Source organism: Plectropomus leopardus, chromosome 11 (assembly GCF_008729295.1).
Source record: "Plectropomus leopardus isolate mb chromosome 11, YSFRI_Pleo_2.0, whole genome shotgun sequence".
Classification (NCBI taxonomy): domain Eukaryota; kingdom Metazoa; phylum Chordata; class Actinopteri; order Perciformes; family Serranidae; genus Plectropomus; species Plectropomus leopardus.
This window is the reverse complement of record NC_056473.1, coordinates 6,580,231-6,605,448: the sequence shown is the minus strand read 5'-3', so window position 1 is coordinate 6,605,448 and position 25,218 is coordinate 6,580,231. Positions and strand designations below refer to the sequence as shown.

The 25,218-nt window shown below is 39.1% G+C and overlaps 1 protein-coding gene across 3 annotated transcripts; it reads right to left on the bottom strand.

Moving 5' to 3' along the window:
* Nucleotides 1-607: 607 nt before the first annotated feature.
* LOC121949724 (plakophilin-3-like) lies at nucleotides 608-24,081 on the bottom strand. 3 transcript variants are annotated; one of them, XM_042495450.1, is made up of 15 exons: nucleotides 23,966-24,081; nucleotides 20,894-20,975; nucleotides 17,758-17,929; nucleotides 12,754-12,842; nucleotides 11,503-12,194; nucleotides 10,338-10,461; nucleotides 8,643-8,847; nucleotides 7,252-7,426; nucleotides 6,475-6,592; nucleotides 6,216-6,380; nucleotides 5,940-6,122; nucleotides 5,261-5,414; nucleotides 4,634-4,829; nucleotides 4,364-4,451; nucleotides 608-1,807 (listed from the first exon to the last, which is right to left on the bottom strand). In XM_042495450.1, the coding sequence occupies exons 1-15, from the start codon at nucleotides 24,064-24,066 to the stop codon at nucleotides 1,766-1,768; spliced, it is 2,586 nt and encodes an 861-aa protein (XP_042351384.1). In that variant the 5' UTR covers nucleotides 24,067-24,081; the 3' UTR covers nucleotides 608-1,765. The 3 variants fall into 3 exon arrangements, with proteins under 3 accessions (XP_042351384.1, XP_042351385.1, XP_042351386.1); XM_042495451.1 differs by having other exon boundaries at nucleotides 20,900-20,975; XM_042495452.1 differs by lacking the exons at nucleotides 20,894-20,975; nucleotides 23,966-24,081 and having other exon boundaries at nucleotides 17,758-18,085.
* Between the last annotated feature and the right edge of the window lie 1,137 nt (nucleotides 24,082-25,218).

Sequence of the window (25,218 nt, the reverse complement as noted above, 5' to 3'; positions counted from 1 at the left end):
ATTTTTTCACTGTGGTTTAAAATATTTTATAAGGGAAATATCTGAAATATTTGTGTCAATCAGAAAAGGAGGTGACTTTTGACCTCTCATGACGTCCCTGCAGAGGGCAGAGTAACATTAGATAAAATCAAGAAGAAATTAAAACATTTGTCATAATCTGACAGCAGACTACACACAGATGTTGGGTTAAGACAGAGCAAAAAACAGTCTGGTATCTGTTTGCACAGCGGTTGACTGAAGCTGAAAAACGCTCTTGACCGAAAAACTCACCAATTTTGACATTTCTCTAAAGGTGGCGGCTTTGTGTGTGATGTAAGTACTTAAAAAACATAGCACTAACAGTAATAAAGCAGTTTTAACAGAATACGTGGCTATTTCTCTCTGTGTCGGGGCCGATGATCTCTGTCCTCATGGAATAACGATCACCTGCAGTGTAAGAGCCTGAATAAAGGTGCAGCCGGGAAGGTGTGGCATCGTTCCTGTCTGAGCAGGAGAAAGTATGTAAACAGGGAGCGGCTGACATTTCACCACCATAATGTCAGTATATGACTGTCACAGCAACACTGCGGCACACACACACCCATGTGAGAGACACTTACAGTCACACTTCATTTCCATATTTGTGTCTTTATTTGCTGAAAAATATCCATGATACATCTGCCTGTACACAACACATTAAAAAGCCACTCAGAAACACAAGTTTACCATTTACGCCTCAATGCAGGAATAATTCAAAGATTTAATCTAAATTTTTGTACTTTTGGTATGAATTCTTACAAAAGTAGGATTACAAGTTGTTTTTTTTTGCGATCTAAATGAGATTCAATGGGTCAAAATGTGAAGTGAACCTACGAAAACCTATTGTTCTACAACCAAACTTAAGACTGTATCCTTTTCTCCCTTTTGTTTCACACTCACACAGCTTATTAAAATAGGCAAACAGAAGGTATAATGGAAAAATAAACATACATATAATAGAACTTCGTGTTTGATGTAGCTTTTACAAACGTCACACATCAGGACTTTATATGGCAAGACTGAGATTTTGCAAGTGTAAAAAAAGCACATAACTAAATACAAAAGTCATCACTGGAGGCGCAATTATAATCCCTAGATCTCTAAATCTAATAAAAGTCCAAATTTCTTTAAATCTTCTGTGGTTTACATTCAATTATAACTGTGAGTTATAATTGTAATTCATTTATAAACACTTATTCATCCATCCGTCCGTCCATCCAACAACTACAAACATTAAGTAGTATACAGTATATAAAACATTTGATTTTTGTGTAAAAGCAGCATTATTTACAAAAATATGTCAGTGCCACAGTTGCGTGCATTCACGCTGTGACTGAAGATAAGGCACAAGTGGCCACCACATTGTCCTTTAACAGTTGTGAAATGTCTCCAGATAGAGACACAGTTTCATCTGAATACATGTTGCTCTGACAGAAAAGAAATCCCTGATTCCATGCTAAGACATACAGTGTTCAAACAAAGAGAGTAAATATTTAAGGTGCACACATTTGCAAGAGTCCATCAATAATCCACCATACCGGATCTACACCACTTGAACTGTCCGTTGAGTTTTAAAAATACACAGGAAGTCCTTTGCCATCGAGTAGATCCTCCATCACTTGTGTGTCTGTGTTCTCCTCACAAAGTATGGCAGATAAAAACTGAACCGACTTTATTTCTGAATAATATAAACAGTCTGTTTACTCCTCAGAGGGGCCGGTGTTGTTCAGGCCTGGGCACTTTTGTTTTACATCATCATATCTGCAAAATCCGGTCTCGTAAACCCTTTCTGTAACACAAACAATAAACAAGACAGTGTCATGACGTGGCATGGACATGAAACAAAAAAAATATTGTTTATGTTTTATTTAATGGAGCAGGATTTAGTGGCATCTAGCAGTGAGGAATGTAGAATACAACTGCGCAGAGTCTCTGCCTCTTTAAAATAAACGAACTAGGTGATATAAACCAGTAAAAACATGAAATAAAGTAGTATCATGTTCTAAATCTGTGCTTCTCCTGTGATGTTTGCGCTGTCAAAGTTGGGCAGGTAGCATAGCACCTTTTTTCACTGATAACTTAAAATCCAGATGTTCAGGAGGTTGTTAGCGGGAGCTGAATTATCAACAGAGGTCTCCTCTCCAAAACAAACAGACTTTGTGATTTGAATAGGTAAAAGCATTGTATAAAAGCACTTTCATATTAAAAAACAATGTTTTTCCAATGCTGTTCAGCGATTCACGGAGGGGCTGCTCACTACAGTGGCTGACACGAAAATGCAAACGGCCCTAACTCAAGCTATTGATGGTTTGTCTGTTCTGAGCTACTGTAGAAACATAGTGGTGCAACATGGTAAGCTCCATGTAAGAGGACCAACTCCATATCTAAACAGCTCATTTTAACAAAAATTAAAATTCTTATTATATACAAAGATATCCCCCTAATCCTACACACTAGACCTTTAAGCATTTATTCAAATATAAATAACACTGAACACCAGAGAGGTGTAAACAGCAGCTCCCGCGATTTCGCTGCTTGACCTGGAGTGACACCTTTACTCCAGATACAACACAATGCACTTCAGACTTACGCAATTCAGTGTTTAAAGCTCAGTCTGAGATTCTAATCCAACACACTTTTTGTCAAATTCAGAAAATATCTCCTGATTTGTGTGTGCGCGGGAGAATTTTTTTTTTTTTTTTTAAAGTGTCTCTGTGAACAGGAAACAAGCAAGCCACAACACTTTTCTTGCCAATCAGCAACAGAGGGAGTTCAAGTTTATGCGCAGGACTGGAGAAAGATCATGAAGGTATAAAGAGATAAAGAGAAAGACAGTGGGAGCAAGAGCGACGGTAAAACAGAGCACTGACAGAAGAAGTGCATTTGTTAGAGTTCAAATGTCAACAATCTCTCTTCAGAATCACATCTTTAAAAAGCTTAAACTTTTGTGGATCTGCATATTTTGTGTTACATGTGGCGGTGCGGTTATCTGAGGATTAAATTTCAAACTACAAATGAGACAAGGATTAAAGCATTTTTTGCTCTGTTGGGGCTTGTCCGTTAGGAAATAAGCTCGACACCGCACCCTTGGGAGGGACAAGCCGTGATCTGCACGAGGCAGCAAACGCACAGTACCTGGTCCCGCCCAAAGACGTGGACGTGCCTGAGTGGGTGTGTATCTGTGTGTTTGTGTGTTTAAAGAACAAAAGTGTGAACAGTGAAAGATATACGGATTCTGAACAAGCGCCACCTCAGAGACGGGGGAATTGTGGGAAGAAAGGAATGCCATCTATCACACTCATGCACAAACAGATACGCACGGTCTCTGTCACTCTCACTCTTTTACACACTCGCGCGCACACACACACACACAGATATACTGTAAGAATGAGGGTGGGGCTCAGTGAGGAAAGAGGTTTTCCACCGAGGTTTAACGGTCAAGTATGGAATCTAAATAGTTGTTTTTGAAAGACGTTGCACAAGTTATGTTGGTGTTTTTTTGTTTTTACTTCAGCATTCAGCATTCAGCATTTTTTTACTGAATTAAATACCACTATAATGTGTGAGGAGAAAGAAAGCCTTAAAGTCCCTTAAAAAGATGTCTTTAAGTGCAATATAATCGTGTTAATGCTTAACCCTTTGAAAACTGGAGCAGTATCCCCTTCTTAATGCTGCTTTCAAACACAACACTTACACAAGTATTTAAACCTTTAAGCCCTGAGTAAATTGATGCAATTTCTTTCAAAATAATGGGAATAGAGGCAATTAGCAACTTGGTACAAAAATGTCCAAAAATTGCAAGAAATTAGTAGATTTAGAAAAATATTTTTAAAAAGCTAGGGAAAGTGTTGAGGGAAAAACTATACGTAAAATTATCCTAATTATAGACCTAAAATTACTATAGTTTTTATGCACCCTTTTCTGTAATTTCCTTGTTTGTTGGTTTTTGATTTTTTTTTATTATTATTTCAAATAAAATTCAAGTAATGTTCTTGGAATTATTTTCATTCTAATTTCTTTCTAATTTTCATGTCGTCTTTCATTGCTCACACATAAAGCCAAATTGCTTAAGTTTTAAAGGGTCAATACTAGTTTTATTTATAAAGTATTTTTTATAATAGTGCTATCTGTGCTTTGACAAAGTTTTCAACATGTTTAAAATCTGCTACTGTGTCATTCGTTGTTTTGACAATTTTCAACTTGAATCGTGAAATGCATTATTTAATCCCATCTGAGTGGATGCAATAACTTAAAAGAATGTTGCAAAAGATAATTTGAAAAACAGTTTTTAACAATTTAAAACAATGCATTATCTGTGATATCTCAAAGATTTTTAGTCTTTTACCGCTTTGTAGTCTCTGTGCAGTTTCTTGTACTGGAACATGTTGCTGAGAACAGTGGCTGCTGCTTTGGCTGCTTTAGTCTTCCCAGAGCTGGAAATTAAAAAGGATGTGTCAAGGTTATCACTCGATACAAATAACACTGTGTGAGGAGACAGGCTGCAATATTTTGTGTAACATTCAACATCAAATGTGCAAATGTCTGCATCAAGGAGAGTACACATTTAATTCATACAGTGTATTTAATCAATGCCACTTTACAAACAGCCACTTACCTGTTGTCATGTGAGCTCTTGATGCCGACCAGTTTTGGCAGGCCATCAAAAAAGGTGATGTCTCTGGCGGCGACTTGGCTGCTGGTCACCAGGTTGTTGAGAACACCACAGATGTTGACCACCACGTCGCTGGACGGCTCCTTCTGGTGTCCATTGTCAGGCAGTTTGGTCAACAGGCTGTTCACCACCTTTGTGGCTGATTGAACCAATAAGCATTGTTAGCACGAATATGTTTCAAACCGAACAAACTTAGATCTCCTACATCTGCTTTGGAACTGCTCCTAGATTAATTTTGAAAACACAGTATCCATTCATATTTAAGATAAAGGATTGCTGTAATGTTACTGCTTAAAACAAACATTTCTACCACAGTCCAATCAGTTTGGTTCATTCATGTGAGAGATTTTCTGTATATGTCTGTTTTGGAATAAGACCAAATTTCCAGGTAATTTTATTGTAACTTTTTGACAAATTCTTGCTATTTTTATCTCTATTTCATGTCAAGTTACTGGTCATCCTCTTCCTATTTGAATGAAAGTAATCAAGCCAATGTGCTTAGCTTAGGTATCAAAGGGCGCCACATTATTTATACCCAACGAAGCTTTGGAAAACAACAGAAAGACTTACACATATCATTCTTATCCCTGGCATGGCGGGACATATTGCGGAGGAGGCCTGTAAGAGAACGTAGCTCCAGGTCTTTGTTGGTACGCAGGAGGTCCATCACCACTGGCAGCAGGCGCTCCTGCTCCAGAGCCACCCGGCTCAGCACTGACGCCCACTGCAGGACAAAGAGAGGCACCGTTTAAATATTTGGACAAACTTACAATGTTGCATTTGAACATTTTTTCAATAAGAATAATAATAAAAAAAATAATAATAAAAATAATAATCCTTATTTGTACAGCACCTTTCATACAAGAAATGTAGCTCAACGTGCTTTACAACAAAGACATTACATACACCAAATGCCTCACATCAAAAGACATAGACGACATAAAGACATTAAAAAAACCTGAGTAAAAAATAAAATAAGATCGGAACAGAAAAGATAGCATGCATCTTACATGGATGAAACCCACTTGATAATACTCGTAAAAGTAAGATAAAAATGAGGATAATAAATAGAATGCACAAAATGCATAACATAGGAATGAAAATAAAACCCATTGAGATAATATTAATTAAAAATTAAGCTAAATATAGTGTATACAATACATCACATTAAGGAAAATGCAACAGTTTAACATTTCATTTTATATATATTTGATTTTTGTATATATGAGGTGATGAATATTCTGCTTACTCTCTTGTCTCCGGCTGTGATGTTCTGCAGCGCTCCTGCAGCTGCCTCGCGGGTGGTGGAGTTGATCTCACACTGACGCAGAACTCGGCCGTACACCCCCACTATCTGTGGGTGCCAAAGCCACTCTACGCCCTTTGGCACCCGAGCGACCTCCGTGAAAGTGGAGAGGTCCTGGTTGATGGTCTGTCAGGGGAAGGAAGATACAAGAAGACATTGTTGAGACGGATGGTAAAATGAAGATAGAATGCTGAGGGCGTAAATCTCACGTGTGCGTACATTTTTGGCTTTCCTGCTCTGTGGTGTGAAGCAGCCAATGGCGTCGCCCTTTCCTGAGTCCTGATCTCTGGTTGGTCCCTCCAGGCGCATCATGGCAGATGGAGGCATCTCACTGTAGAGCTGGTAGGAGAGGTTCCTCAAGACACACATCGCATTTTCAACCCCCTGCGAATACACACACACGCAGACAGACACATGAATACACAAGCCTTGAGTTGAACACAAACTGAAGCCCAATTTCAGCTCCATCTTGTCTCACCTTGTCTTCGTTCTTGTTGTCCTCAAGGGAAGCTTTAATGTATCCAACCAAAGAGTCCACCAGTCCGTGTGTCCCCCTCATCAGCTGCCGGGTGTCCTCGTTCACAGAGCTCATATTCCTGCGCACACGCAGAGCGAGCAAGGGGTCAGACTGATATTTCAAAAGCTCGGGAAGAAGACAACAAACAACTTAGCAAGAAAAGGCCCAAAAAATGTGCCAGAAATTAGTTAAAAGGTACAATAAATTTATCTGATAATGAGCGACAAAAAAGAAAACTGAAAAAGTAAAAAAAGAAAAAGAAAATCATTAAAAAATTATTTATAATATGTATTTGAGTTTTTGCACCCAAATTTTTTTGTACAGGACATGAAAACTGATGTCGACCCGTGTTTAAGGGTTAACCAGATGGTGGAAATAGAGATGGCAGCACAGTTTGTGCCAGGAGTGACTCTGCACTGGCACTTTGCTGCATGATAAATATCATGCAGGGAGCACTGCTAATATCCCCCAAATGGCAATTAATTTGGTGATAAAAACCCTCCAGGGTGCACATTAACAGAGCAGCGTCAAAGCAACTGGAGGCCACAGTGACGCACGCTTTTGCAAACAACAGTAAAAATGGAGGGGTGTGGTAAAAGCCCCAGTGGCTGTGAGCTGCCACACCATTTACAGGATCCTGCCAGAACCAGTTCCCAAAAATGCAAATGGTGTCATGGGAGAAGAGGTGAACCAGTAAGAGATACATTTTAATGACTGGCACAGGTAAGGGAGGTGAACCTGAGGCATCCTGTGGTGTTGTAGAAGATTTCTGCCTCGGAGGCCGACTGCAGGATGCCCTCAGTTTCCCCGCCGCCGGTCATAGGGATGAGGATCCTCTCAGTCAGATCAGGAAGCGTCTCCCTGGCCAGCTTCTCCTTCAGGTTGTCTTTGGAGGAAAGGTTCCACAGGATACCTGCACACATACACACCGAAGGAGAGTCAGCAAATCTAAGCTTCATTGTGCATATTGCTACAGTTTTGTTAATGCTTGCCTCAATCTTGCAGATTATCATGTTTTACTCAGTTTAAAAAAAAAGTTCAAAATTTTGGGGAAATAGGCTCATTCGCTTTCTTGCCGTTAGATGACAAGATCAACACGTCTGTTTTGCAGAAACATGATGGACTGGGGTAAACAGTTAGCGTAGCTCAGTCCATCATGCTTGATATGTTGCGTTCAGATATGCAGGGATTACCGGTCTTTTCATCTAACTCTCAGCAAGATGGAAAATCATTTTCTAAAATGTTGAACGTGGAAATAATTCCTTTCAAAGCCTATAAGAGAAACTCAAATGGCAGTGAAACTAAAACACATTTTGGCAGACTATAAAAGTGCAAAAGGTGCAATTACTGTGTTGTTTATCACTTTCCCACTGACATGGGTTTTTTAGCCAACGGACAGATAAAAATCAAGGTGTAACAACTCAGAGGAAAGAATGACAAGGCCATCACTCATAAAAGGGATTGGCACATATACAGTAAGTCCACAGGCCCAGACAACTCCCACACACTCCTTTATCCCCCGTCTTCACACGCCCTATAGAAAAGTCTGCAGCTCCACCTCGGACTCACTATATGTCGTGCAAATTTCCACACTAACTATGACGCTGGAATTGCAACATCCATTTTCCAAAATTCCAGTCAGTGTTCATGAGAAAATTTCAGTTCTGCTAAAAGCACATCATTGTGATTAATAACCCGGATTAACTTCTGAGAATGTGAAAGTGCTGCAGGGGTGAGGAGGCTGAGTTAACTGGAAACAAAGCTTATTTAGACTTGAACTGTGAAGGGCATACAGACATTAATAAACCCTCTACCATAAGAAAGAACACTGTTTCTCACATTTCAAACCTGAATTTAGTTACAGCAAATGCTCATGATCTGTGGATTCTTGTTACAGCTTGCAACCATCCTCTTATTTGTTTGGTGCAGAATAATATCAATTTCAAAGGTTGCTGTTCAAAGAATTTCAAGGGCACCACTGCCGGGATCATGTTTTATCCGAATATTGTTACTAACTAATTTGCTTTCATTTCTACTTGAGGCAAAAATCCATGACAAGCAGTCTGAAATCAGCTTGGCTTGTCCTGTCATGTTTTTGATTTTATTGACCGCCGTTGGTATTTTCCTACCGGTGATGTTCTTTTGGAGTTCGTCGTCGTCCTCCTTAAGGGCCTCGACCAGCTGTGGGATGCCGCCCTCTCTGATTAGAGCCACCTTGTTGTCCATGTTCTCATAGATGAGGTTGCGCGTGGCACCAGTGGCGTAACACTGCACTTCCTGGTTCTCGCAGTTGAACAGCTTTACCAGATCAGTAATGCCACCCAATTCACGCACCTAGAGACAAAGTGGCGAGAACAACATTCTGCTTAGGATATCTAATGTTTTGTGAAGTCCATTTTCTCAAAAAAAAAAACCAGGTTATTTAAGGTTTTAGCTTGAAAACTAAATATTATCTGTCTTCTTGTGTATTATGTGTAGAATCACAGTAGAGTGTGCGCCCTGTGTAGGCTGAGTCCTCTGCAGCGGCCCTGGTTTGATTCTGACCCGCAGCCCTTTGCTGCATCTCATCCTCTCTCTCTCTTCCCCACCTTTCCTCTCCATCTACAGCTGTCCTATCATTAAAGGCCAAGAATGTGAATTGAGCTGCTAATTTTGTTCAGATTTTTTTAAGGCTCCACAGAAGAATATTGCATTTACCAAATTTAGTTTTGTTTTGGTAGAATTTAGTATGATATTCAAATTAAATGTTTCTCAGAAATTGTTTTGGTTACCATAATTTCAAAATGTATGTAAACATGCAGGAAATGGGATTCAACCCTCCGTTTTTTTGTATGTCTCCACAAACCCTTGACTTTGTTACAAAGCCAGGCTTGCTGTTTCCCTCCGTTTACAGTCTTTATGCTCAGCTAATCCGCTGCTGGCTTTAACTTCAGAATTAGCGTACAAACATGAGAGTACTATCAATTTTTCTTCGTCTTCCTCTTTTTTTCTGTAAATAATCATGAAAAACAGTAGACATCAGCTTTTGGGTATGTGGGTGTATGAATATATGTTTGGTGAATTATAGTATAGTTTTAAATTAATACAGAAGCTGGTTAGTTGAAATTAAATGACTTATGGAGAAGGGCTGGGATTAAATACATTTGTACTTCTACTTCTTCTCTTTTTGAATATGTAAACCAAGTCATCATGTGTTCGACCACTTCTTTTGCTCTATGTTTTATTGTCTGTAATATTACTTTTTTGTCTGTGTGCTTGTTTGTATAATCATTTCTCTATTTCCTTTTTTACATCTTTAAAATAAAATACAATAAAATAAACTAAAACTTCTCAGCTACTGCCAAACAAGAAAGCAAATACATGTATTTCCCTAAAATGTCTAACTAAATATTTACTATATAATGATCTGAATCTTTTTTCATAAACTAATTAAACACTGACTTCAAGCCAGCTCACAAGACACTGTATCCTCAGAGCTGAAAATAATCAACAAGCCAAAATCAAATGGTCCAAATCTGATACACGTTAAGATTTTTTTCCCCTGCTTTATTGGCCGTCTGCCACTAAACACCTATACAGGGCAGAGTCCAGGTTTGTTTACAGCGATGATGAAAATTGGCCAACAAGTGGAACAAGTGAAGCACACCAAAAACAGAAGCAAAACTGTGGCCACTTCGTGTCACCACAAATGGAGAACCATCAATGGACGCCTACGCGGGAAGGAAAACAATTTTTTATGACGCAGTTTCTCAATAAGGGATTGCAGAGACAGACAGGAAAGACCCAGGGGATTTTTAACCACAAGTTTTATCAGTTTGAAGTACCTGGTTTTTGGAGTCGCTGTCGTGGTAACACTGATGTTGAATGTAGGCGGCACCCAGGGCCTGCAGATCATGATCGGACTCTCTCAGGTTTTGCACTGCTGTGGGCATGTCTAAGGCGGGGAACCTAGAGAAGCAGCAAATGAACAAAATCAACCATAGAATCTAAGACATTTTATCATATCATTCCTCCACTGTAATGTATGGTAGCACAAATATGTCTTTTGCATGTTTGAATGAGAAGCCACGGATGATTTGTTTTCTTGTCTGCAGAAATTTCGGCTTGTTGAATTTCTTCCAAATCACACAGCGGGCTGCAAATCGACTCCACTAACCACACGCTGTGGGATGTGTGAAATGCGAGGCCTGAAACTAAGCCGCCACACCCAAAACCAGTCCTGCCACCACGCAGTCACCTCCCAATCCATAGTTCTTAGGAAATACACAGTTTGCATCACACTCTCCCTCGCTAAAAGCTCCTGACACATGAAAACTGTGACTCCTATCATGCTGGTGTGACACATTCACTCAAATATCACTGATGTTCAGGAAGAATATGACACGCTAAGTCACCACAGTGATGAGAGCGCCCGTATCTGTCATGGTGTATTAAGACCTGATGAAAGGATAAGTCTTGCATCATAACATATTTCTCTTTTTATTGAGAGATCCCATGAAAAGACCAGAACATTTTTAGCCCATCTCTATATAAAGCTAAAAAAGTGTATTTTCAAGTTTAACTGTTAAAAAAAGGCTCTATGATTTCCTAACACAGCTGGGTACTGTAGTTTTTAGCAAATGTTACTCAAACTAACTATTTTCAGCAGCGGACTAATACAGATTTGGTTTAATGTGTGCTGTGTGCTGTGTGCAGCACAATGTTGTATGTGGTATTGACCCAAAATAAATTAAAGTTCCCATGTTCATCGTGGCAAAGTGACAGGCTGGCTGATGTGTTTTTAGACGTTTGTGTACAAAGGAGGTTCTTTAGCACGGAGGATTAAGCTACTAACGGGTAATGCATACACAAATAAAATGCATTAGTCACATTAATTCATCTTAGTGTTTTCTGAGGACTTGTTGACAGTTGGAAAGATCTGTTAGTAACATCCTTGTTATGACTGTGAGCAGAAAGAACAGGTGACTTGGTGTTATGTGAGCTGCTCACCCTTTGAGGATGCCCAACTCCATCTGCCCCTGGGAGACGTCCATGCCCCGGCCCACACTCTGTACGCTTTTCATGGACATGGCACGGGACAGAGTGTTCTGACGCATTAGGTCAGAGGAAACTCCGGATGTGATGAACCCTCTGTCCACTTTGTCCATCCCTATACCATAGATGCTCCCCGGCTGCTGCACAATGCTTTTGTTTCGGCTTGCAATCCTGTTGATGGTGCGCTGAGCCGGGCCTTTGAAAGCATGGTGCTGCTGGATGACCTCCACCTCTCCTCCTGACATGCCTCCGCCGCGGGTAAGCGTGCCACTAAGAGATCTGCGCATCGGTGACATAAAGGACATGGTGCCTTCTCCTTGCCTCACCTGGTGGCTGGTGTAGCCGTTGATTGCACTGTGAGCATACTGGCGGTTTAAGGTGGCGTCACGTTCAGAGACCATGCTGCAAGCATCGCTGCCATCCGTCGCCCAGGGGTTCATCAGTGCTGTGTGCTGCCGCACTGCACCCACGGAGAGGTCGTGCTCAATGTGGCTCTGTGGCCTGGCGCCCCCATGGTAGCTGCGGAAGTCTTCTCTGTAAAAACTGCCTCCACCACCACCACCAGCAGCACTCATCCTGTGCAACTGGGCCAGGTCTGGGCCAGCAGACTGGCAGCTGAAGCCCGACCTCTGGGATGCGCGTGGACCCTGAGGAGAAGAGGAGCAACTGTTAAAATCAAAGTTGTAACAGAGTTACCCATGATGCTCTAGAGATGAACTGTGAATTTGCTGTGAGTCATCAGCAAAAGAGGTTTCTAAATTTGATCACAGGGATGTGAGTACGTTTCGGGAAACAAAGGTCATACCCTTTGTCATATCCGCCCCTTATACAAACATACATTCACTTAGGCTTATTAATATTGACTATGAAGTGGAGATGACTGAAAAGCATCATGAAGCCTAAATTCCAACTTCAGGTCTCTCTGAAGCTCAGAGCTCAAACATATGTGGCACAAAGCCAGCATGTTGCAGTTGAATCACTAAAATGGAGGAATCTAGAGGGTGGACTTGAAAACCTTGAGCTGATCTCATCACAGCGTACTGTGAAATACCACACATGCTGTGTCCTGGGCGACCCCCTGTGGCACCAGCACAGGGTCACTGACTGTGCTTGGTTTACTGGAACATCCGTGACATGATCAGCTGAATATATCCATGATCTGTGTGGATACTTGTTGAAACAGTAAGATGATTCTGTAGTGCTCACCAGTGTTTTGGAGCCAGAGTACATAAAGGATTTAGAGCTGTAGCTTGGGTGATATGTGCTGTATTTCATTGTTGAAGAGCCGCCATAATCTGAAAGAAAACAAAGAGACAGAATATAAGATGCATAATCACATTATCAGTAACAGTGACACAGTGAATGTTTGTATTTGTATTGTCTTGTCCCAACAGTAACATGTCTCCCCTTAAAGGACAGGGTCACATCTTTTTCAGGACTTTTTTAAAAGCATTTTTAAGAAGAGATTTTTTTACTGCCAGTATGAACAGGAGGATTAATCACAGTAATTATAAAAACGAGCACATCTTTGACGACTTCTTGAAAAGGAAGTTAGCTAAGATACTTAACTCATCAGCACTTTATGGAGATATTATGACAAAAAAATGTATGACAGATGAAATGTTTATTCTACAAGCAGTATTATTACAGGCAGAAACCACACAAAGACAGTGACATATTCCCTCAGATTATAGCACCAGTTTATGAGCATAATGTGAATATTAACATTCCTCCAACATGTTCTGTAATGCTTTCTTTTTGTTTGGCACCAGCAATTAATGCCTGTGAAATACGGCCATGTGATCATTTTCATTTGGGAATTTTAATGTCTGTCTGTGTAAATAAAAATAACAAGTCACAAGTAAATGTGATATTTTTTTTCTTTCTCCCTAAGTTATTTTAATTAACTAATTTATTCTGTCTTTATCTGGGACCTAACAGATCAAAGTGGGAAGTTAATTTTGATTTCAAATATCCTCCACATAATAGAGATGGCTGTCTTGATTGACTTGAACTATGATATTTTCTCCTATCATTTTTTAATTTATTGTATTATTATTTTTTAATTTATCTGCTTTCGCTTGTTTATCGGCTAACTACTCTTTTGGACTTTTTGTTGGTTTATTACTGCCAAAACTGGCTTTAGGTAAAGTTTTTGTAACTGTCTCTTTTTTTGGTTAATCTTCTGGCTGCCAATAAAAAATGAAAAATAAAATAAAATAATTGTTAATTTTGTTGTCAAATTGTAGTTTTACTTTCTGCAAGCCAGGAGTTTGTTTTTGTTGCTAAAGTCAGCTGACAAATGCTGTTTCCTCGGTTTTTACAGTTGCTGTGAATTCACCTTGCAGTAAAATTTGGGGACTTTTTTCAGTCAAAACATTGATTAATGCCATTTCGCAATCAAGTAATAGCAGAACAAAGTTGGAAAATGTTTCATGGTGTCTGTTGTCCCAACTGATCATTGAGCTCAGCCACATATATAAATAATACAGAATGTAGTGGAGCCTGACCTTTGCTGGTGTTACTGCACATGACAAAACAAGCGAGGAAACAATAAAAATTGAATCCTGTTTCCTTGAAGGGCTTATGTTTCCAAATTAAAACACACTGTTCTGTGAGTTTTTTATTCATTGCTCTTCATGCAAGTCCTTTGAATACAAGATTTAAAAAGCACAAAAAGCAGCCTTGATGTAACAAATTGCTCAGTGGAGGTAGATTTAAGCACAACATGACGGTCTTAACAAGGTTTAACGCCTCTTTTACTTACAACAATGATTTGAATGAAAGACATTAGTTTGAATAGTAGGTGTCCTGTTGCACAGAAGGTGGACGTTTTGACACAGTCTGTAACAGTGGGACCCGACCGGCTCACTTAGAGTGAAGTGTTCACATCTGACACACTAAAAGACGCTCTCTGCTCTCTCAGCTCAGACAGTGTGTGAGTGTTTTGCTCTTAAACCAGAGCAGAGAGTTCCCTGACAAGTGAGTAATGACTTTGACAGCAGGCATGTAGTGGAGCCGCAGTCCATCAACTCAAATGTCTGTGTCAACTGAGAGCGAAAAAAACTATTAACTGTACTGTATGTAGCTATGTAAGTGTAAAATTATATTTTTTTTATCATCTCTCATCATTAGGAATGGTGCATGCTGTCATTTACTTTCAGGAAAACTAAAACAGACTTTAAGAGAGGCAATTTGTTGTTCCTGATATAGAATACAATCAACGACTAACTGACATGTCGTTTTAGGAGCCAGCAGTCAGTTTTAGAGGATACATGTTCTAACAAGAGGCACTGGCCGATGATCAGTATCAAATTACGGCCGCACTGATCATAATTCAAAACATCTTAATACTGTTTGCCTCGAGGGAGCCCAAACACTTAATGACATCAGACTGCGACTACAAGAGCCAAGAAAAATAACACAATTATTTGAGGAAGCATTACTAAAAAAAAAAACACAGGAAGCTTTATGTATGTGATTGTACTCACGTTTGTGTGAGCGCCCTGAACATGTGTATGCTGTACATTTCCCATGTGTAGCAGAGGGGAGGGGCTAACTGCAGTCATGCATCATTTCTACAGAGCACACACACACACACACACACACACACACACACACACACACACACACACACACACACAAACCAGTTGGTATAGGGAATGACTGACACGCCCCTTGGCTCAGGCCAAGCCTCGGCTACACCCAACACACCTTTGCACCACAGGCAAAACACACCCTGACAACTGAACTTTTTGTTTTCACCTGTTGTCTTTTGAAAAATTCACTTTGGTCAGAAAGCCAAAACTTAAGCACACACAGTTTTTTTCTCCTGCTCTCACTGCTGAGACTTGCCCTCCTGTAAACACCAATCAGTACACACATGCACAGTAAGCTCTCGCAGCATTTAAATACAGAAGAAGAGGTGATTCTTGCACAGTGTTTGAACACTCATGCACTCATTACGAGCCCCTTTAAAGCCACAAGCCACTGAAATGGCATCGTTCCCTGTCCTTGTCGTGTTGACAGGAATCCTTCTCTCCTTTTTTTTTCAGGTTTGAAAAGGCGATTTTTGTGACGTGGCAACATTTTACGACTGCGTATTTTCCTCCCGGCAAAGCCCTGGGCAAAGGACGGGCAGAGATAACAGTGTCAAACATCAGCCTCATACAGGGCATCCATGTTTGACTGAAGTGTTTGATGAATATAATGTCAGTAAAAGCAGACAGTGACTCATTTAGCAGACGAGAATGTCCCTCTGCGTCCCTGCTGTTACAAACGGCACGATCAGTATGTTTTTTTCTCTTGGGGCAGGTTCTGTTGGCGCCTTGGGGGATGTGCTCAAACTAGATGAGTGAGAAAAAGATCCATCTTAACAACCTAGAATTTAGGTCATTAAACAAGAATCTGGCATAGTGCTGCTCACTGCAGTTTGGGTGGAACACAAAGAATTATGGGACGTGAAGGATCATGTAAGCAGGTGCACAAATTTTAGTCACCAGATCTCAGCACTAATCGAGCTCCTAAACCAAGTCATCAAATGTGTTCGTAACTAATTCGCAGCTCTCCTTTATCCTTTAAATTCCCCGGTTGGAGTCTCGGTGCTGCTTACACAACAACCCCACCTTGAGGGACTTTTGTCTTTGAGTGCCAAGAAACCTCAAACAGACAACGCTTGAAAACACGACGTCTTTAAGCAGACATCACAACAGCTGGTTCTCACGACACCGTCATCTCCCAGGTATCTCTGCGGCCCTCACCTCTAAGAGCTGAGTAAGACCTGAAACTCTATCCCACAGACGGAGGCTTTCACCTAGCTCTGCTATCAGGGAAGTTCCATGAAAGCAGCTCTTGTTTGAGCCTGTTACACATTAACCCTTTCCCATATGCAGGTAGACGACACACAGCGCCGTGAGATCAGCTTCAAGTTCAGCTGAATGGACAAATTCCCCCAAAGAGCTGATGAGAAACAAGTTCACAGGAATGCAGCAGACACACACACACACACACACACCAGGCGTATTAATGCATGCACACACTTGAAAGTAAAAGTTTTGCCACCGATCTGAGTCAGGGGAATTATGAAAGTGGTTCCAGTAAAATAAAAGAAAGACAAAGTAGTTTATGGTGACCTCTAGAGCTGAAACGGATATGTCCAATAATCACTTTGTTGGGCAACAGAAAACATATTGTTCACTCTTTCTAAAATGAAATAACCCTTTGAAACCTGGATCAACATCACTGTTCTTGTACTGCAAGTATTTAAACCTCTGAACTCGGAACAGATTGGTTTGATTTCTTTCAAAGACATGGGGAATAAAGGCAACTTTCTTAGAAATATATTTCAAATGATCATAGTTAAGTATTTAAAATTATTATTATTTCTTCTTTTTTTCATGTATTTTCTCTGGGTTTTTTTGTTTGTTCTTTGATTGTTTTGTTGTTGTTATTGTTTTTAACTTTCCCAGCTGTAACTTCTGTAACGTCCTGCACCTTTTTTTTCCTAATTTCTTGCTTATTTCTGGGTCACTTCTTCTTTCCCAATAAAATTACATAAAATACTATTAAGGTATTATCAAACAACTTGTGAAAATGTCTCTTTGTCATGTCATTTCTAAAAGTCTTTTTTCCCTTTGTTTAAAAAATTCTTTTTAGAAACCTTATTTTCATGTAATTTTATACTATTATACTTTTATACTAATTTCTTGCTAATTCTGGGGCCATTTCTTGTTAAGCTGTTTGCGGCCTTCTTCCCATGTTTTAGGGGGAAAAAACAAGAAAATTTGCTCTGGTTTCAAAGGGTTAATATCTCCATGTTCACAATATATGAGCATGTTACAAAAATGACGAAAAAAAACTTTGGCACGGTTTTTATTGTAGAAGTGTAAAACAAGACATAACACTTTTGCAATATTGGATGTTTCCATGCAACCCAAAAGCCCAACTTTTGGTTTTATCTTTTGCTCTTATTTGGAGTGAAGCCAAAGGAAACCTGACCGACGGGTCAGATAAGAGTTTCAATTTTATTTTAAGTGGTCATTGACGAGGCCATAAACTCACCACTGTTGTCAAACACCTGAACGTGTTCCTGTGTGTAAGAGGGGACTCTGAGTGGTTGCAGATTTCTCTGTCCCTCACTGAGCCCAAATCCCCAGCTGAGCTTCACGCGGAAACAGTCACAACATAAAGCAATTAAATATCTTTGTTTACCTGACATGGCGTACTGTCCATTCTGACGCGGAAGTGTGCCCTTCTGTTGCGACATCCTCATCTTGACCTGCTGCTGCACGCGCTGCGCTCGGGCCATCTCGTCCGACATGGAGCCGCCGTTCCCGAGGCGGAACTCGTCCGGGAGTCCATAGGTGGTGACCGAAGCGTTTGGCTGTAAGGCGGTCAAAAATACGTTTTCTGAGGTCACGACACTCATAGTGAAACGTTTCTAAAAAGCGAGACGCGAGGAAAGCGTCTGGACAGGCACGGTGGTGCGTGCGGGATGTCAGCGCAGCTGAACGTGTGTGAGGCGCACAGAGAGGCGCACAGAGCGAGCAGAGGCAGGAGGTGGAGTCTCACTGACCACACACCAATACCTGACTCACACAGGTGCTCTGCTTTCTAGCTTCAGCTTTGAGGATTTTGTTTTTTGTTATTACCCAAATGCGTATTTTTCAATGAAATTTATCCAGCCGCAGTCTGTCCTGCACACTTCCCTCCTCTCTGTAATGTACTTTTTACCGGCCTCTACTTGCCCCCTTTTCCCTGAGTGACTCACAGGTGAGCTGTTCCTCTTTTAGATAAAAATCACAGCGATGCTAGGGGGTCACACTTTTATCAGCTAAATCTTAAAGAAACAAAACAAAATATAACAAAAAAACCCCCCCAAAAAAACAAACAGTTGAGTTGTGCATTTATGATAGCATCTCCGGAATCGGAATATAATTGAAATTGCATGAATCTAATTCTTTGACACGATTTACTGGGAGAGATCGCATGTGTAGGCTAATTATGTAGGGTAAGTTTAACAGATGAACTGAAGACAGTAGTGGAAAATAAAAAAATGTTTTAAAAAAAGGTTAAAACAATTAAATTTTTTTTTAAGTTTTAAAGGTTAATTTAATTGGAAAATAATTGAAATTTAAGTATCAATTATAATATTCCTGTATTATGTTATTTTAGCAGATAAACTGAAGACAGTGGTGGAATGCAAAAAATAATACAAAAAATTAATAAATGCAAGATAAAAAAAGAAGATAAAATCAGTCTTATTGTAACATTAGGCTTAAGTTTATTGATTTAATGTTACTTTTAAAAAAATGTAAATACATTTTTAAAAAAATGTAAATAATTTTTAAAAAAAAATGTGATATCTACTTAAAATTAAATTTTAAAAAAAATCCAAGAACCATTCTCTCTCATAGTATTATTTAATTTAATTTATTATTTTTAAATTCCTGTACTTTCCACTGGGCATAACCTATGTAATGTTAACCACCAACCTGAAGACTGTATGTTAAAAAAAAGTGCAAAATGTATTTCAATGTAACATTAAGTTCAAGCTTAATCTTAGAATGTTACATTAAAATGTAAATACATTAAAAACATATTTGATATCAACATTAAAATAAGATTAAAATAATTTTATGTCTAGTGTCAGAGTTAAACAGGAAGTGACAGGGTGGATAAAGCAGGTCAAATAACTGTCAGTGACTGAGCGCTGTCTTACAGCTCTGTGGTCAGTGGACTCATTCCCACATTAATAACTGGGTTGAATGTGACAGGGCTAATTCATTATCACCATGATGCCACATGTCATCCAGTGTTACTATGCTGCTGTTTATAGAAGTGGAATGAACTGAGTAGATTTATTCAACTACTGCGAGGAAGTTCACTCCTGAGGGACTTTCTTGAGTTTTGTGATACTTTACACCTCTACTCCACAACATTTAAGAAGCCCGTGGAGTGTATTAGTTCCTATTTTTCATTTCATGTCCAAAAAGGAGTGGGAAGAAATAATGTGCTTGTCTTATCCTGCCCCATTTCTTTACTAATACATCAATACTCAATCATATGAATTAACTATCTGCCACACTGCGTGTGTGTTTCAACACACACATATGAAATTGAGAGAGTTTGTTTCTCGCCAAAAAACTTTTTGGATTTTTCACAATTTCTGCATCAGTTTCATTTTGTAAATGTCTTGAATTTTGTCAAAATAAAACTCCTCTGCTACTTTCAAGTTTTTAATGGAAGGGGGACAAATTCACCTGTGCTAAACATTGAGGAGGACATGTCCCCTGTGTCCCCCCCGAAATCTACTTTTACATTTGGTATTTTCAATATATTTTGAATATTTTTACACTGTGATATTGCTACTTATACTTAAGTACATAATCTGTGTACTTATCCCACCACTGGCTGTGAAGTTTTTGTTTAGCAATGATATTTTCGTTCTTTTTGAATTTGTAATAATTATGTTAATGCCTGCATATCCCATAAATGTTATGCTTCAGTGAGCAGCAGTAAAGGACTTTAAGCTCTAGGTTGCCAGAGAGCTTTGTCTAAGATGTTCTCACAAATTGGCTCGATAATAAGTTCAGTCTTTAAAATGACATTAAGTATGAATGGAGGACAGTTACCAGGCGTGGCACAGAAGCACTCTGTTATTAAGGTGGAGCCACACCTTAGTTTTAGCTGCTTTGTTTTATTTGAGCTTAGCAACGGTGAGTCACTGCAGCCGACATGAAAGTGATAAGAAGCGTGAGAGTCATGTATGATACATGCTGCATGTCTGTAGACTGTCTAGATAACGGAGGCTAACAGGTTAGAAAGAGTCAGTGTTAGAGCAGAACAAATAAACATTTGTAGTCTGATTTAAGCAGCAAATATCTTGTGGTTTGATTTTAAAGTGTTATAGTGAAGGATAGATAAATGTCTTCACTTTTGTTCTTTTATGAATGCTGTCCTTTGTTTAGGTGTATCTGAGCTAAAAAAAAAAATGAATCACAGCCTCTCTAAAGGTTATTCAATCAGCCAGCCATCTCCCTCAAGGACAGCAGAGGATCTTGTTTCCACAAAGCAGGTCAAAATCAATGAATTTACACTGAATGGGATGCAGTTTGAGATGTGTAGAAACTGCCTAGCTCTGCTTATTTACCTGGGAGAAAAAACAGTATTTTACCTTTGCACATGTTTCTTCACACTCCTTTTGAAATTCACTCACTCGTAAATAAAAACTTAAAGCTTCACATGCAGGCACCTAATGTCTCAGTGAGTCTGAAACAGTGACAGTTTGATTGAATTATTTGATTAATTAGGTGTAAGCATCTAACAAGCACAGATTTGGACTCACCATTACCATTGATGCTGCGTTGATTTGTAGATGTTCCTCTCTCTGATGAAGTGCACCTGCTCGTCTCACCAAGTGATCTGATCTGGTGGAATATTAGAAAGTGTTAAAAGTTATAGTCACAGTCACCGCCCCAAAAATTGCTTCTCCCCTTCCCATCGCAGGTTAATACAGAGCGTACACAAAACAAAAGAGATGAGTCAAGTGCAGGGTGTGTACAGAGGAGGGACAATCTGACTGTGACAGACACGACACGTCAGAAAAGACTCATTTTAATATGTGTAGGTATGTTTTTTTTCCACTGAAAATTCTTTCTTTTCTATCTCAAAACACTTCTTTGGAAGTGAGATGAGAACTTGTTTGGTAAATTTACACAATACATACATATTTCTGGTGTGTGATTCACTGTCAGCGCTAATACATTTAAATGATGTTGCAACATTTAATTGATTACTCATTTTGTCAGAGCAGGAGAGCATCAAAGCAGCTGGATTCCCAGCAGTGATCCAAGTGCAGAGTGACAGACACCAGCCTCAGGGTTGAATCAGGTAAGTGCGTGCGTGTGTGTGCGTGCGTGCGTCAGAGAGAGTGATTGCATCAGAGAGCGAGTGACACCCTTGCTCTGCCTGATGTCTCATACGTCAGATATCAACTGCCTGTCTGTCTATCTGTGGTAATAAAGTACGTAAACGCCCACATGCAACAAAAACCTACAAAGAAAATGTATTAAGAGTATATAAGATTAATGTATTAAAATTATTTAAAAATCTGTTCACCCAATACACATAGAAATAGATAGAAACACCTACAGAAGTTTTGCAAGAAATACAGACAGATTATGAGACAATAAGCCCAGACATATAAAAGACCCCCTCACCTCACAGTGACAGCATTCAGGACTGACCATAAAGCACCTTTATTAAACCAAATAAACAAATAATTTATGTTTCATACATGATATGGGTTAGAATCATGACACAATGAGTGTAAAAATATGGGAAAAAAGTCAATGAGCAACTTGGCAAAAGATGTTCCACAAACTGCAAGACACTAGGCCTAGTAGATTTAGGAAATTATTATTTTTTAGGGGAAAATGTCAAGGGAAAAGCAAACAAAAGCCAGGTAAAAAACCTGTATTTAATATTATCAAAATTACATTTTCAAAACTGTGTTACAGAATTATTATAATTTTTAACGCATGTTTTCTTTTTCTTTTTTATTTGATTTGATTTTCATTTTGAATTTATGCAATTTTGGGGTAATTTCCTCCTTTGTTGCTCATTTCCTTCTTCCCATGTTTAAAAAAAAATCAAGCCAATTTGCTATGGTTTCAAAGGTTAATGTTTTGACTATTCCTTCACTGTTTCTTTTTTTGGGGGGATTTTTGGGACTGTTATTGACATGATGAATAAGCCCTTTGACAGGGAGTGCAAAGTTAATAACAGCGTCTTCGCAAAGCAGCTCTGGTTTAGCGGCCCCATGAGCCCTTGGGCCCTGTAGGTCCATTCTGTAATACAGCCTTAGCTATACATGAACAAACATGTATTCCTTTTGTTTGCCAAAAAATATTTCACAGATTAATGAATAAACAGTATGTTACAGTGATGTTACATATGTCTGAAGTCAGTTATCTCTTTGTTAGATCTCCAAAGTAGATGTATTGCTGTCAAGATCAATCACAGATATAGAGCATAAAAATCTATTGCATTTGATGTATGTTTTAAAGCTGTAAATTATGTAATGCTTCTTTTTCCATGCCTATAATTTCTGGTGAAATAAGGAAAAAAAAAATCAAGGTCAGCGTTAAAGGGACAGCTCATATCAAAATCACAAATACATGTGTTTCCACTCACCTTCTGTGGTCTGACGTGATGTGCTGTCTTATTCTAATGACCAGTTGCTCTGTGTTTTTTTTTAATGTGAATGTGTGTCTTTGAGCCTAATGAACCATCTTCACACTGCCTTCTCTTTATTAACTTGTGAAACACCCAGCCTCAAATAAATAGTTCTTACTCAACCTGTTTTAATAAAGTTAATAATCATAAGAGTTAATCTAATATTTCTTCAGCAAGATCTGATATTTATTTTCAAAAACACAGAGATACATTTTAACATTAACATCACATCCTTGCTGTCAGTTTGGAGAAGACAGTTGACAACCAACAGAGGCCTTTATGTTTACCTGAACTCAAAACACCAAAAAAAAAAAAAAAACAGTTTCCCAAATTTTACTGCCTTTACATAGCAATAATGAGCATATGCTTTTTACCTGCCTACCATGTACAGATTTGCTCTTCAGACCATCTACCTTTTTAAACAAGATTATTTGAAGCCAAGTGACTTGTTGAATAACAAGGGCTTATTTTGTATAACCCCTCAAAGTGAAAAAAAAATCCAAAAACTAAACTTAAAAAGTCAGATCCAGCCACGCTTGATGCTATGACCCTAAAATTGGAATTACTCGCCTCAGTTTTTAGTTTATGTCTTATGTAAATAATCTTACTTGAAATGAAATACACCTTGATTGTAGGGCAAAAGTAGGCTTTTAAAGTTAGCCCAAAGTCAGTTATATCATATGATTCTAGATATTGTAATGACACTAATGACGTTGATATCAAATATGTTAAGCTTGGGGCACCTGGTGGCTCAGTAGATAGAGCAGGTGCCCCATGTGTAGAGGCTGTGTCCTCACTGCAGTGGCTGTGGGTTCAATTCCAGCTTCAGCCTTTTACTGCATGTCACCCCTCTCTCTCTCTCCCCCTTTCACACTTGTGCTGTACTATAAATTAAAGGCAAAAACACCCAAAAAATATCTTTAAAAAAAAAATAATGTTAAGCTAGCTCACTGGGAAATTAGATGGATATCGCTCCAAAGTTGACTGACTTTACCGCAAGGTAATATTTATAAATATATGTCATATGAGATTGTAACTATGATGCTGAGTAATTTATGAATATAAAACTTTTATATAAAAGCAAATATAATCCAAGTTAGACTCCTGTTGGCTGAATGCCTTGAATCTAAATTGCCGGTAATAGCTTAAACCATTCTTAAACTGTGTAAGTTGTGCCTACCTTTCTTTTAAAAGTTGTTTTCCCTCAGCTTGCTTCCTTTGATTCTCTTTTCTTTCTTTCCTTTTTTGATACCCTGACTTTGTTTTTTGGGGGGGAGACATGGTGCTGCAACCTGCACCATCACTCACTCTCACGTGTGACTGACTGCTGACAGATCAATCCAGGTGACAGCGCAGGGCAGACTAAACCATTTTGCGCATTTAGTAGGAGTGAGAGGGGCATCTGAGAGAGACTGCACATTTTTTCCAGAAAGGAATTCTTAATGTTTATTTATTTATTCAGACAATTTTAGTTAACTTACTGCAGTTATAAGTTAGAGAGAAAAACAATGAAAATAAAAAATTCATTTTTATTTCAGACCCATTAAGGGCCCCCCTCCCCACTGGGGCCCTGGGTAGTCAGTCCCACTTTTCCCCCCACTGCGACACCCCTGGATATATAGAATATATTTTTCTAGTAATTGTCTTTCTTTAATACAAGACATTTTCATGTCATTTTCTTGTCACCTTTTGCTAAGTCCTTTCAATTTGTGGGAAATGTATTACCAAGTTGCTCATCCCTGAACAAAAGTTCATGTTTTTGAAAGAAATCAACCAATTCACTCAGGTTTAATAGATTTTAGTGCTGTTAAAAGGTGCTTGAATGCAGCAAAAGAAAACTGCTGTCTATCCCAGTTTCAAAGGGTTAAATGAAATGCAATAATAACGCAACAGAGCCAAATTTTAGAGACTCATTCAGAAATCCTTTTTGATGTGATGTGGATACAAATGCAGGAGTCTGCCAGCAACTACAACTTACATAGATAAAACTTTTTTCAAGGTCGAAGGAGGCAAACCAAAAACTGAGGATCACACGACCAAAACAACATTCCAACAAAGACTGAACTGAAAACCAGAGCTGATTTACAGAGAAGTCAGAGGAGGGGATGAAGTGCAGCTGGTGAAAAGGACAGAGAAGCTCAGGTGAGGGGATTTAGGCAAATTACAGGAGAACAGGCAGGGAGCTGATTGGCTGGCAGAACGTGTGGCGCAGGAAGGACTAACCAGGCTGATAGAGGGCAGGTGTGTGGACGGAAAACAACCCTACAGCCGAGAAAACGCAATCTGTTTAAAAATATACAAGTGAAAACAAAGTAAGAACAAAGTAAGACTACATTTTTAGATATTACTACTTTCAACAGGATCCAGGAAAGGTCACACAAACAAACAAAAACAAACAAAAAAGGCACTCATTTTTCAATTACAGGCGGTCCA

Coding starts and splice junctions, on each gene's coding strand:
- LOC121949724 (XM_042495450.1), bottom strand. CDS start 24,066: ATGTCTCCCCCCCAAAAAACAAAGTCAGGGTATCAAAAAAGGAAAGAA. Junction 12,843..17,757: donor TGGACAGTACGCCATGTCAG/GTAAACAAAGAT, acceptor GTTTTCTTTCAG/ATTATGGCGGCTCTTCAACA. Junction 8,848..10,337: donor ACAGCGACTCCAAAAACCAG/GTACTTCAAACT, acceptor CTTTGTCTCTAG/GTGCGTGAATTGGGTGGCAT.